The sequence below is a fragment of the Phaethon aethereus genome, assembly GCF_964289735.1.
Source record: "Phaethon aethereus genome assembly, chromosome: Z".
NCBI lineage: Eukaryota > Metazoa > Chordata > Aves > Phaethontiformes > Phaethontidae > Phaethon > Phaethon aethereus.
In genome coordinates this window covers 46,873,790-46,885,881 of record NC_138577.1, presented here as the reverse complement: position 1 = coordinate 46,885,881, position 12,092 = coordinate 46,873,790, and the positions used below count along the sequence as shown (strand labels likewise).

Genomic DNA, 12,092 nt, shown 5'->3' with positions numbered 1-12,092 from the left:
CCTCCCTCCCTCCCCCTGCTCCCGGGCCTGGGCCGCGGCCCGCCCGCCCCTCCGCCCGCGGGGTGTCCGGCTGAGCCGGCGGGGCAGGGCCCAGCGCGGCGTGGGGGCTGCTGCGCCCCAGTCCCCGCCGTTGCGCTGTACCGGCCGCCTGGCTGTCCCCCCGCGCCTCCAGCCGCTGGGAGCACTGGAGGGAGGGCGCCGGGAGCTGCCGCGTGGGAGCAAGGGACCTCCGGCCCACGTAGCGTGTTTCCTCCGTGGAGGTGACGGAGGCCGGTATCGTAACAGCAGCCTCCTGGGTCCCGTTGGCAACTTGGACGGGGCTGCCTGCTGCTTCTGGCCCCGTGGCGAAGAACCGTGCCGTCGTCCCCCGGCTGCGTCGCGGCTGGCCCTGCGGAGCTGCCTGCCCCCGCCGAGCTGCCTGCCCCCGCTGCGCCGGTCCAGCACCTCGCGTCGCGGCTGGGAGCCAGGGGCGAGCGTAAGCTTGGGCTCTCCGCTCCCCTCCGGGGCAGGGAGCGTGCCGTCATCCGGGCTGGCGGCTGGGTGCGGGCCTTGCTTCTGGGGGTGACTCTAAAACAAGCTGGTTTTAGGTCACTCTGAAATTCAGGTTTGACAGTAGTTTCTTTCCTGAAGTAGGAAGCAAGTTTGCTGTGTGCCTTGGAAGCTTTTCTTTTGGCTCCCAGCTGTAGTAGCTGCGTCTCCACGCTTATGCATAACTGGCCATGAGTTTAGGTCTTTGGGACCAGAATCCTACCTGTTTTGGTATTCATGTAAGAGAAAAAAACCTCTTCAGCCCAAGAGGAGGTAAGCACTAAAAGCCTCAAGCCTTTGGAAATCAGACACGGAGAGGCCTAAGGGTGCCTTTGGCGCCTGCAGAACTTAAAAAAATAATAATAAATTTGAAGAAAATCAGGTACCCTACTCCTGTATTCAAGGCAATGGAAGGGTATTTCTTGCTGTTTAAGTGCGTCTTGTAAATGCCCTACAGCCTTCTCTGCATCCTTAAGCACATACCTGTCTTTTGAAAGGTAAAACCTTTTTTGTTGTATTTAAATAATACAATATTAAGCATCAATGTGACCACTGCTGCTTACCTTTGTTAAACCAGTTTCTTCCAGGTAACTCCCCCTTTCCCAATCCATGTGGGTTTATGCTAATGTTAGAGTTATAGCTTCCTGGAAATGTTTTACAATAAGAACATGGATGAGACCAAGTGGGGAAGGGGGGCAAGGAGAGAGCCAATCATTAGCCCAGATGTTTTAGAGAATACTAACATAATATGAAATATGAGTGCTTAATACCAAGTAATGTGAGATCTTAGGTCTAGGTAAAACATGCAGCATGCACTGGGAGTGCAGCATTGTTTCCTAATCAGTGTATCATATTTGCCTGACAGATTGCTACTCAATTTCTACATCTCTATCTCTTCCGATCACAATTTTCATTCTTAACAAGGTGAAAAGTGGCTACTATGGGGAAAGGGGAATATTCAGATGATGTAGAATGGCTTTGGGGCCATCATCATTATTGGCTCCTACATATTCTGCATGCTACAAAGTTACTTCAGTCATTCTTTCAAAGCTTTCCTGTACGGAGCTGAGAATTTGATGTGAACTCTTAAAAGTCTCTTTCTGCTACAGGCATCTAGACCTTAATGTCTAAAAAAGCCATAGGCTGTCTCTGGGTTTTATGAACCACCAATAGGTGTTAGGCATTTTAAGAGAAGAAACCTGAATTTTGAACTGTCATTTGTTTGCTTGGAGCAAATTTTGCTTTCCACCAAGACTTGCTTGCCTTGATGGTATTACAGAGCCAGGGCTCTGACTGTTGAGATTTCTATAACAAATAATAACCAGTGTTTATCACTTGATCAATTTTAAACTACAACTTTTAACTTTCTAATTTCTAGGTGGGAATCCCTAAATTGAACAGCAATAGCCATTGCAGATGCTGCAAAACCTTGCTTTGCCAAACAGAATAAGGGACAGGAAATTTTACATCAAGAAGAATTAAAAGGAAATCCCTTACAGAAAGACTACACAGTCATGGATGAATGTGGAAATAGCCATAGCAATAAAATAGATATCAACCTGCAAAAGAAAAAGGGAACACCAGGTCGTTATGGAAGCAGTCCCAAGCGAGGGCCACGTAGTATTTTGAGTAGCGCAAATTCACTTAAAAATACAACTTACAGTCAAGTGTCAAAGTTAAGTGATACCCAAAGAGACCAAATGAAGAAGTGGGTGTCTGATGACCACTGTGATACTTCTGACAGCTGGAGGGAGCACAGATCTGTTACCTGGATGCCCATGCATAGCAGGACACGAAAGGACTGTCTTCATGAGGTTGAAGGTGCTGGACACAGAAATGTAAGACAGCAACTTCAGGAAGACTTCATGAGCGAAGACATGCCAGACATGCAGAAAGGAATCTTCGGTAATCAACATGTTTGCTTTTACACAGCTATCCAGTACAGTATCTTTCTGCGCGTCTTACTGAAAAGTAAAATTTCAAGATTCACTGTTAAAGCAAAAAAATCATTTTTGTTCTGTTTTGTATTAGAAACTAGAAGTAAGTTGCACACTTAAGCTCAACCTCAGCTGAGGAGAGAGCAGACTAGAATGATTCCGCAAGTTTGTTCTCGAATTTACTGGGTCTAATGAACTTTCGTTTGTGAAACTTCAGGAACTCACTGAAGTAGATTTCTGGGACCACCAGCAATCATACCTGAGAACTTACTGAGGAGAAGTAAGCTATTGGCATAAAGGAAAGGGCAAGCATCTCTTAAAAGTGGAATCTAAAGAAATGGTACACAACTTTAATCTTGGGAATCTGTTCTGGAACAAATAGTGTAACCTACTATAAGTATTTGAAAGGTAATGAAGAGATGAGTAGCAGTAAACATGCATTTTTCAAGAAAAAAGTATGCCAAGTCCTTCTAATGTATTTCTTTAAAGTAGTGATCAGCCCCCTGTGAACGTGGGAGAAGCAGTTGGTAGATACTCTAGTACTTTAGACACTCTCATGTGCCAGTCCTGTAAGTAAACTAGACGAAAATTCTATAGATGAAATTAATACAAGACATTTGCAGAGATAATTAGATAACTATATCCAGAAAATACTTTTCAAATATTTTTGTCAAAATGATAGGAAGCACTGAGCAAGCATCTACAAGGATTCTATTCTGTTCAGTGTTGTGGTGGTTTGACCCTCGCTGGACCACAGGTGCCTAGCAAAGCTGCTCTGTCACTTCCCTTGTCAGCTGGATAGAGGAGAAAAAAGTATAAAGAAAATCTTATGGGTTGAGTAAGGACAGGGAGAGATCATTCAGCCATTACTGTCATGGGCAAAACAGATTCTGCTCCTGCAGCTAGAGCACCTCTCCCTCTTTCACTGACCTTTGGTGTCTGCAGAGCTGTTTTTCTCACATATTCTCACTCCTCTCTCCAGCTGCAATTGCCACATTCCCTTTTTTCCCCCCTTCTTAAATCTGTTATCCCAGAGGTGCTACCACCATCACTGATGGCTTGGCGTTGGCCAGCAATGGGAGTCTGTCTTGGAGCCAGCTGGCACTGGCTCTATTGGACATGGGGGAAGCTTCTAGCAACTTCTCATAGAACCTGCCCTTGCAGCCCCCCCACTACCAAAACCTTGCCATGCAAACCCAATACAAATGTTTATTACACTAGTCTGATGATGAATGAAGACAGCATGGTTATTAATTGTGTGCTTTTAAATTTGAATATGCTTTGGAGCTTGCACAAACTGAATGCAGAAAAGCAGGAAGGCCAATTAAAATAACTTTGCATGACTGAAAAAAAATGACTTACATATAGGATGAAATACAAAAGATATATTTGCAAATGCCATTGTCTAGTAGGAATGTCAACTATACAAATAAAAGGGGAAAAGTTATTTATAAAGTAGTAGGTTTTTTGGAGAAGCAGCTGAAATCCTAGTGAATCAGAAGATGATAATGAGTAGTCAGTGTCATGGTGTTGTGAGGCATGAAAACAGACTCTCAGCCTGAAGGACTCGTTATTCTCTAAGTCTTTGTTAAACTCAGTTGCAGTACTCTGTCCAGCTTTGGCACACCACTTGAATAAATAAAATGGAAATAGTCCAAAGAGACCGAGAAGAATGCCGGGGCACATATAAATCAGAAACTACAGTAACTGTAAACAATCCCCAATCTTTCTGGAAAAGGAAAGGGTAGGGAAGCATGATAACAGTCTTCAGCTGTCTAGGAGGATATTAAAAGGTGATGTAGTCATCTGGCTTGTGACTTTCCAATAGATGGTACACAAAGCAATAGGCCTAAAATTGAGCAAGAAAGGTTCGGGTAAGGAATAAAGGGAAAGTTTCTAATGGTAAAGCTAGTGAAGTACTGGAGAAGTTGCATGGGCAGCTCATGGAGTATGTACCAGAAGGTGTTCAAGAACAGGTTAGGTGAGCATTGCCCAGGATTGACAAAATTCATTTCATCCTGCTGTGAAGCACAGGCATGGCATAGCTCATCTGTGGAGACCCCTTCAAAAGCTCTAATGCTATGTGAAGTAGGAAACAGTTACTAAAAATTTAGCATTTCATTTTACTTGATCCCTTATGCAGTTGTCCCTTTTCTTTACATTTGTGCCTTTTTACAGCAGCTCATAAGGAAGTTTACTAAATCTCTGAGGCACTGATTTTTCTGCAGAAGCTTTGACTTTAGCTTGTTGTTAGTACTTTATTTAGCCATTAACCTATAATTAGATTGTCAATACTGTAACTACCAAATATTAGCAGTATTTATGTACTTGTAATTTTTTTTAAGTTACTTAGTGGTTACAGAAATAATTGGTAAGTAGGTAGTTGTCATACGCTTTCCTGCAAAGACATTCAATTAATACACATTTTTCTCCAAGTTCTATCTACACTGATCAGTAAAAATGTAGTCAAACAATGGTGGCAGATCTTAGGACTTTGAGCAGGAGAGTCAGCATGGCAAATGGAAGGGTTGTGTAAAGTTCAGAGACTCAAACTTCTGTTTCTGCTCCTTGGAGCTTCCTTTGGAGTACTGTCCCTGCAGCCTATTCAATAAACAGCCTTAGGTCTGCTTATTCCAGCATAAGCTTGTGCTGCTGCTGAAAGAAACTATATTGCCACTCTTGTCCTGGTCCTGTTTTACAACACTAGCACATGCATGCTGCTTAGTGAACTGAATCAAATAACTGGTTGAAAATACACAAGCAGATTCTTTCCCTTTTGCCAGTTATTAGAGACAAAAATTGTGGTCACAGGAAAGAAACTTTGTAAAGGTATTTGGTAGAGCAGTTGTGTTTTATCTTTTTTTTTTTTTTTTTTTTAATTATCAAACATTAAAACCTCATGCTAGGATAAGGGCTTTGGAGTCAAGGAAGTTGGACAAACATTCTTAGGAGCAGGGAACTTTAGAAATTCCATGTATCTGGACATCCTGTATAGCTGTACAAGTGAAAGGTAAGATATGATCTGAAGTCATGTGTGAAAATCTGACCCGCGTATATTCATTCCTGAGATGATTTTTACAGGTGTTCTTTGGACCAGTAGCAATTCCTGCTTCAAAATGATGACAAAGTTTGCTTAAAAGTAGAAGTGGTATTTACATTAATTTGTTCCAGAACTCTTGCTGTAAACATAACAAGCTTTCTAAGCATGTTTATTCTGCCAGTTTTATAGCTTTATTAAGCAACGTGTGCAAATACTTAGCAAGTCCGTTATTTATTGACTTAGGTCACCAAAAGGGGTTGGGGTTTTTTTTCCACTTGACTATTTAATAATATGAAGGCAATACTGATCCATATGCTGGTTTAATTGAAAGGCAAGTAACATTAACAGGCAGTTAGTACTGGTGATAATAAATTGTTGTAGTCAGCTAAGGCATGGCAGTGCTATATCATAGTGCTGTTAGCTCTTACAAATCATTCCGATTGGCCTACACTCACTAATTCTGTGATATTCATAGTGGTTTATTGGTCAGTTCACTTTCTAGCTTGTTCATCTGCCCAAGCATGACCAAGCATCCTGAAATCTTTCAATATGTTCTACCTTTTCATGTTAGGGTGGTTTTTTTGCTAGTTTTAACAAAGCTGTCTAAATAAGGTCAACGACTTCAATGGGACAAATTAGTGTTTTTTTAATAGTTCAGGAAAAAAGGTACTATAGGTTATGACATAAATACACACTTGCTGTTATCAGACTTGCATAGCACAGATGAAACCATGGAGGGTAGATGATTTGTATCTTCTTTGATTCACACATAAGTAGAATGGTAATTAAAAAAAAATGCTGTTTGGTACTCTGAAGTTATTTGCCATCTTTGCTCTCTTAACTCTTTATAAGAAATGAAGCTTAGAAAACCAAGAAGATCGAGAAGAACTAGAAAAGACGAGTACGATCAAGATGAAGTGGATGGTCCAGTCATAGATGAATCTATGCTGTCGGCAAAAGAACTTCTAGGGCTGCAGCAAGCTGAAGAACGATTGAGACGAGATGGCATTTATAGACTGAAGAAGGTGCCACTGTCTTACTTGTATAGTCCTCTCCTATTTTTTTTTCTCTGTAAATACTATATAGAGGGTACACTTTGAGCAGTTTCTCTGACTGTAGCTAGAAAGTCTAGTTGTTGAATTCATGTAATGTACAAAATGGATGCTGTTAATGGTTTGTCAAGAGAAGGCAGGTTACTCTGCTTTTCTTACTGTAATAAATGTTGGTTTGGCAGCAATTTAAGCACAAAAAATGGCTGCTGCTTTAGTTCATGAATTAACATCAGATCACTAGATACTGGAGCAGTGGACCAGAAAAGTTTTATTGTATGTTTGTTCAGTTGATATATTCTTCCATGGGTATTGGGTATTTTCCACTGTAAAAGACAAGGTGTTGGGCTTGATTAACCCAGTACCACAATTATTCTAGCGTTATATTTGATTTGCAAACTTTTTGACTGTAAAGATGGCATTAGAAAAGCTAAAGTGAGTATTTCTGGATTTCAGAGTTAGTCATTCAACTTAGCAAGGATATTGAATGAAATGAAGGTAATATCTTTCTATATTTTAGGGTTTTTTACTGTCTTTATTTTAGCAACCTCGAAGCTACCTGTCAGCAAAATATACCTGCAAACTGTGTGATGTTTTGATTGAGTCGGTGGCTTTTGCCCATAAGCATATTAAAGAGAAAAGACACAAGAAAAGCCTAAAGGTGAGTTAAGGACAAAAATATAAAATGCAGGTTTATGAAACTGTCCTCACCCTACTGATGACAGTGGTACTGCACTGCTTCTAATATCAGTCTGCATTTATTTTTTTACTGTGTTTGAATCTTCTGAAAAACTTAATTAGCAATACTGGTAAAAAGAGGAGGTGTGGGACCTGGACTTTGCTTCTGCCCTCAGCTTTGGAATTTAATTTGTACTCTTTCATGCCTATTATTACTGAAAGAATCCTTATTTAAAGTGTAACTCAGTAATATTTTGTTACTGGTGATTTGAAGTACAATAAAAAAGCTGTACCAACTGATTCTTCTGCTTTGCTGTTCTGTAATCCTTCTTGTATATTAGTTATGTGTATTCTTCCTAGTGTATATTTCATTGTCATATTTCAACCATAAGGAGTTTTGATGAAGTCCAGTGCAATGAGGAGTAGCAATAAGCAAATATGGTTGGTATGGCAGAATTAGAAATTATAACCTCTATGTCAGGGTGAAGATTTCAGTTCAGAAATACCGGAAAAATTAAGAACTCGTGGAGTATTACAGACTTTTTTATATGTAAAGGAAATAGGTTTGTTTTGAACATAAACATCAAAATAACTTGAGCATAACCTCAATTTTATGTTCTAATTTTTTAATTAAATATCTTCTGTTCTTTCTACTTTCTCAGCTTGAAGTTGACAAAAATGTTTGTCTTCTGCATGTTCTGTATTTCTTCCTCTTCAACTGCTACCCTTTCCCACTTCATAGGTGATGAAAGAATTTGTGACTTATTTTTAAGTGTTCCAAATACGTGTGTGTATATATATACACCTCTGCACATTAATGAACCCTCCTTGAATATCTAATTCTTTACACCTGTCACGGTTTCTCACTTGATCATCTTGCTTCCAATTACCTCCATTATCTGGAAAACCTGAGGTGGTATTACTTGGGATCAGTGGCATGCATTCGTTGTAGCACATGAAGCAACTCAAGACAATCATTAAAACATCAGTCTTCTTATCTTTAAAGGAAAAGCAAGAAGAACAACTGCTGACTGCTCTGCCTCCTCCAGCACCTTCCCAGATACGAGCTATTGGTGTTGCTATTGAAAACTTAGTGCAGGAGTTTGGCTTAAATAATGAAGATCTAGAAGAAAGGCTCAACATTAAAACAGTGATGGAAAACTTACTGCGTCAAAAATTGCCAGGTATTATTTGCAATTTGTTTTAAATGCTAGATAGGCCAACTTAAAAAAAAAAAAAAACACCACAAAAAACAGCCAAAAAAAAACCCCACCCAAAAAATGAAAACAAAACAACAATTCATAAAGTGAAAACTTAAAAACCCTGGCTAGCTAAATTATGAAACACTATTATTTAGTTACGAGTCTGTTGAATGACACGATGTGGCAATATAACCTTGTATCAGAATTAAATTACAATGGTGCCCATGACCCAGACAAACCTGTAGTAGAAAGTGAAGGTGAACAAGACATGGGGGGCATTTGATCTTCATGACAAGCCTTTACTAACAAGAGCATGGAAGGCAGGATTTACTAACACAGTTCTGTGCTGTTGGAAGACCCTTCTTCAGTTCCTGTGGTTATCAAAACTAGATGTAGGTTTAAGATCTACTGACAATGCTGTAAAGTAGCTACAGACTTAAAATTACGTATAGAGTAAATGCAGTATAATTCTTTTTGTTACAGAGTGCTCATTAAGATTGTATGGCTCCTCCTCTAGCAGATTTGGTTTCAAAACTTCAGACATAAACATAGATATCCAGTTTCCTGCCAATGTAAGTAAGACCATTTTATTACATATGTCTAAGTGGTTTTGCATATTTGCACCTTTATGTACATTATAGTTTAAATATAACTTACAGTGTGGTAGTAGCACTTCTTATGAAGAGCTATCACATTCAAATAGTCTTAATAACATTCCTTGCTTCATACACCAGTAATGGTCAGGCAGTATAATACAGCTTTGTGTTCTAATGAACCTTCTGAAAAACTGGAAACACTTGAAACATCTGTACTCCTGGTAGTTCTATGAGACAGGTCATTATTTATATTCTCTTACAGTGGCATTAAATGGCACTTCCATGATCTTGTTACTGTATTGATATATACGTCAGAGTTTTTGATTGTTAGGTTAATTTTGAGGCATGAGACCATCTTACGTCATTTATATGTGAAGTAATTTAAAGTCTTGATTTGTTGTGCTAGTTGTTTCTGTACATCTTTGTGCTTGAACATTGAAAAGAAATTAAGGACCGTGACAAGCTTTTGATTCCATATTTACTCCTGCTGTAATTGATCTGGCAGTCTCATAGATAAAATTTAGCATTTCCTCTAGGAAACAAAGACGGAAATGTTGTAGGGAAAAAGAATGATCCAGGTTCATAAAGTGCATATAATTTTAAAAAGCTGTGACTCCAGTCTTTGACGTGAGGTAGATCCACTATGTTGGAAGGCAATCATATTTAAGCACACTGAAATAGTATTTCTGTTGGTGTTTTTTTTCCGCAACCAAGTCTTTGATAGAGATAAAAATAGCTTAACTTGCAATTACTCCAGGATCTTTTTTTTTCTTCCATATTAGCAGAGTTCATGTTCCTTTTGATATAATTTAGTAATAGCCAAGGACTAAGAGAAGTTTTTTGTCAGTTGCTGTTATTTTGTTTCCTTATTGCTGCCCTCTCTGGAAGAAAAACGGAAGTGGTCTAGGGGTGATGTTTTACTTTTTTTTTTTTTTTTTTGAGTTGTGGGAAATCACCTTTTTGACAGGTATAAAAACTGCTTTATTACTCTTATTGACAGATGACTCAACCAGATGTTCTCTTACTTGTGCAAGAAAGTCTCCAGAACAGTGGTAAGAAAAAATTGCTGCCTTCTCAATTTCATTAAACTATTACTGCTTAGTGTTGTTGAATTCCACCTCTATTGAGGTGGAATTCAGTTGAGGTAAACCACATGCTATTATTTTTTAGAAAGACGTGAGACTGAAAAATACTGCCGTAAATAATACATTGCAGAACTAACTTTGGTATTCAGTTTTATGACTATTGAAGTCCTATTATTTTTGTTAATATGAGAAATTCCTAGTGGGAGGTTTTCTTCTACATTGTAAGTGAAGATGTCATTAAACTTAAGGTAGACTGTACTGCCCTTCTTTCTCCAGACTGCTGTATTAGCCCTGTATAGTACAGAAAGTAGCCTAAGCTCTTTTAATGTGATCAGCAACTTGGTAATGTACTTTCAGATTGTGGTTTCTTTTACTATAATTATGTGCATATGCCTGTTAGTGCAGTGAGGCCATGTACAAATGACTACATATAGAAACATGCTGGTTTTCAGTTAATGAATACAACTCTATGCACTAACACAGGCAAGTAAAGTTTAAGATCTTAAGAAAGTGCACATACTCAAACCAATTAAAGCATGTGCACGTGAAAAAATGAAAAGATGGGAAAGAAACTCTGTCTTTTTAAATGCAGATTGCAAAAAGTAGCTTTACTACTTTCTTTCCTTGCTTTATGCCCACAGTTGGGAAATCAGACCACATGGTCCCAAACATGTATATTAAACATGCATATATTTACTGACCTAGATTTTTCTCATTGCCATCCCCACCCCCATTGTATGTGCATCTTTTTGTCTGGTCAAATGACCATTATAGTCTTTGAGAATGGGCTTATTGTTCAACCAGACTGGAGGAATGAAGACCCAGATCCCATAAGAAGTTAGGATCTCTAATGTGTTTTGAAAGCAAGCAATATTTACATTAACATCTTGTGCAAAGCCTTTTTATGTGAGTCAGAAGATACAGGAACAGAACATTAGTCATTTGAGGTACCCCAGTGGCAAATGATGTTTTTCAAAGAAGTCAGGTGTCTGAATGGCTAGGTAACATCAAGAAAGCCTTGTAATTTCAGATTTTTTGAGTTGGGTATCTAAAATTGTTTCATAGTTTCCTCTCTATCTAGCCCAGTGAAAGAGTGAGGCATCAAATATAACCCTTGTTTGGATCAATAAACTCGACTTGGAGAAAGGACTGCAGTGGCATCTGTACTTCAGTGTTAAGATAAAAACATAGCTGAATTGTATTTGGAAACCTATATAAAGAATAAGAGGAAAAAATAAAAAATTAAGCATAGCAAGAAGACATTACATCATGTCAGTAAGCCTGTTCTATACTTACATTTACTATTTCTAGATTATCAGGGAAAATTTCCCTCTGTCTAGTACTGACATAATGCTCTGGGGTTTTTTTTCATCTTTCCCACTAACATTCTTTTACAGATGTCATTGGTCTGTCTGTATGCCTGGATCACTGAAACCAGCACTTAACCAAAATATACCTGTTCAATTATACCTACTGTGTATATGAATTTTGAAAAGTTCCTTTCTGCTTGAGCATTTTCTTAACAGTGCTTTTCATAGAGTAGACCGTACTCTTCCGATCACATATGAAAAACTTGCTTTAAAAGAGTGACAAGATTAATCTATCAGATAGTACTGAGTTATTTGTCTCAAAATTAATCATTTTACTAAGAAGTTGAGGTTCTAGCTGTGCTCGTAGTTGCATCAAGTTCAGCATATTTTTTGTTAACGTGGCTTCTTCTTTTTCTTTCTCCCCCCCCTAGAATCTTTTACGGAAGTTGATGCAGATTTCCATGCTAGATTACCAGTGGTGATGTGCAGAGAAAAGCAAAGGTCTCGGTTGTCACTTTGTGTGTTCTAATAGTATATAGCAATGTAAATTATATGTACCAACATCTGAAAATGACGTTTCTGTACTAAATTATTACAGTTCCATGGATCTTGAAACACAAACTAACACTCATGGGCAAGTCATTCCTAGCCTAGAATAAGAGGGTAA

At 38.8% G+C, this 12,092-nt stretch overlaps 1 protein-coding gene across 1 annotated transcript in view; it reads left to right on the top strand.

Moving 5' to 3' along the window:
- Positions 1-719: 719 nt before the first annotated feature.
- The window catches only part of TUT7 (terminal uridylyl transferase 7), a gene marked incomplete at its 5' end in the record, with an annotated part of 30,914 nt that continues 19,541 nt past the window's right edge, over positions 720-12,092 (top strand). Inside the window, 8 exons of the mRNA XM_082013304.1 lie at positions 720-801; positions 1,930-2,433; positions 6,358-6,530; positions 7,099-7,215; positions 8,239-8,416; positions 8,918-9,006; positions 10,031-10,082; positions 11,857-11,926. Of these exons, the coding sequence (XP_081869430.1) occupies positions 720-801; positions 1,930-2,433; positions 6,358-6,530; positions 7,099-7,215; positions 8,239-8,416; positions 8,918-9,006; positions 10,031-10,082; positions 11,857-11,926 (1,265 nt within the window). The remainder of the gene's footprint in view (positions 802-1,929; positions 2,434-6,357; positions 6,531-7,098; positions 7,216-8,238; positions 8,417-8,917; positions 9,007-10,030; positions 10,083-11,856; positions 11,927-12,092) is intronic.